The sequence below is a fragment of the Eurypyga helias genome, unplaced genomic scaffold (assembly GCF_000690775.1).
Source record: "Eurypyga helias isolate BGI_N326 unplaced genomic scaffold, ASM69077v1 scaffold6369, whole genome shotgun sequence".
Lineage (NCBI taxonomy): Eukaryota > Metazoa > Chordata > Aves > Eurypygiformes > Eurypygidae > Eurypyga > Eurypyga helias.
Window position 1 is genome coordinate 1 of NW_010272621.1, and position 1,601 is coordinate 1,601.

General features: G+C 50.2%; 1 protein-coding gene across 1 annotated transcript in view; it reads left to right on the forward strand.

Annotated features, from left to right (window-relative positions):
• Positions 1–1,355: 1,355 nt before the first annotated feature.
• UPF3A (UPF3 regulator of nonsense transcripts homolog A (yeast)) overlaps positions 1,356–1,601 on the forward strand; it is a 22,181-nt gene continuing 21,935 nt past the window's right edge. Inside the window, exon 1 of the mRNA XM_010159176.1 lies at positions 1,356–1,468. Within this exon, the coding sequence (XP_010157478.1) occupies positions 1,356–1,468 (113 nt within the window). The remainder of the gene's footprint in view (positions 1,469–1,601) is intronic.

Sequence of the window (1,601 nt, forward strand, 5' to 3'; positions counted from 1 at the left end):
TGGGGGGCTGCCAGAGCCCCAGCCAGCCGCTCCCGCCCTCCTTCCTCAGCAGGACGGGGAGGGGGGGGAAATGAGATGGAAGAAACGCGTGGGTCCAGGTGTGACAGGGAGATCACTTAGGGATTGTCATCGCAGGCAAACCACATGCAACTTTGAGAAAATTAATTTACTGTTAATTAAATATTAGAGTAGAATGGTGAGAAACAAAGACTAAAACACCTTCCTACCCGCCCCTCTTCCCTCCCAGGCTGTACCTTCCCTGCCCCCAGGCAGCGCGGGGAGATGGGGAAAAGGGGTTGCAGAGAGGACAGCTCCTTGCTGTTCCTTCCTCCTCACACGCTCCCCCTGCTCCATCCTGCGGTCCCAGCTGTGGGATACAGTGAACTGCTCCAGCCGGGGTCCCTCCCACATGCTGCAGTTGTTCGTGAACTGCTGCAGCATGGGTCTTCTTCACGGGCTGTGGTCCTTCAGGATAAACCTGCTCCAGCGTGGGCTCCTCTCCACGCGCTGCAGGTTCCGCCAGAAAACCTGCCTCAGCATAGGCTCTGCACAGGCTGCATCTCCCTTCAGGGCACCTCCGCCTGCTCCGGCATGGGGTCCTCCATAGGCTGCAGGCTGGATCTCTGCTCCACCATTCCCCTCCACGGGCTTCAGGGGGACAGCCTGCGTCACCATGGTCTTCTCCAGGGGAGTCTCTGCTCTGGTGCCTTGAACACCTCCTCCCCTCCTCTTCGAACCTTGGTGTCTGTTTCTCACATGTTTTTCCCGTCACTCCTCTGTCTCGCACACTGCTGTGCAGCCTTCTCTGACCTTTCTCAAATACGTTTTCCCTGAGGTGCTGCCGTTGTGGCTGCTGGGCTCAACCATACCCTGCAGTGGGTCCACTGGAGCCAGCTGGACCTGGCTGTGTCCAGCACCGGACAGCTCCAGCCTCTCCTCACAGGGGCTGCCCCTGCAGCCCCCCACCAGCACCTGGACACATCAACCTAAGACACTAAGATACAGTTGCAATAAAATACGTTAAAAGTTAGTTTAATTTGTTTTTACTGTAAAAATTTTTATGTAGTCGATATCTATTTTTTGGCTATTAACATCTTTTGTTATTGGCTACATTGCCATGGTTCTCAAGCTCTTCATCAGAATACTTTGGTTACCCTACAGTTTTACAGTGTTAGCAGAAACTGAGTAAGGGGAATCATTCCATCTGTCAGCAAGGGAAGGTAAATCACTAGGAGGCTAATGTTCTGACTGAACTTTCCAATTTGAGGAAGAGCTTTTGAAGAGGAATAATATGATTTGTTTGGTCTCTTTCCACAGTATTTAGATCAAAGATAAATCTCCATTTTCTTTTATATATGCAGGTAGTTATTCGTCGGCTTCCTCCTTGTCTAACTAAGGAGCAACTGGAGGAACAGCTACATCCTCTACCTGCCCATGATTATTTTGAGTTTTGCACTACTGATCCCAGGTGAGGATGAGCTGTTTGTACAGGTTTTCAGGTGCTTAAAACCCAATTAAGGTATTTTGGACATACCAAATCACGTATTTTTCCATCAAGCCCTTTTCTTTAGTTTTGTTAGTTACTTTACATATGCAGAGAT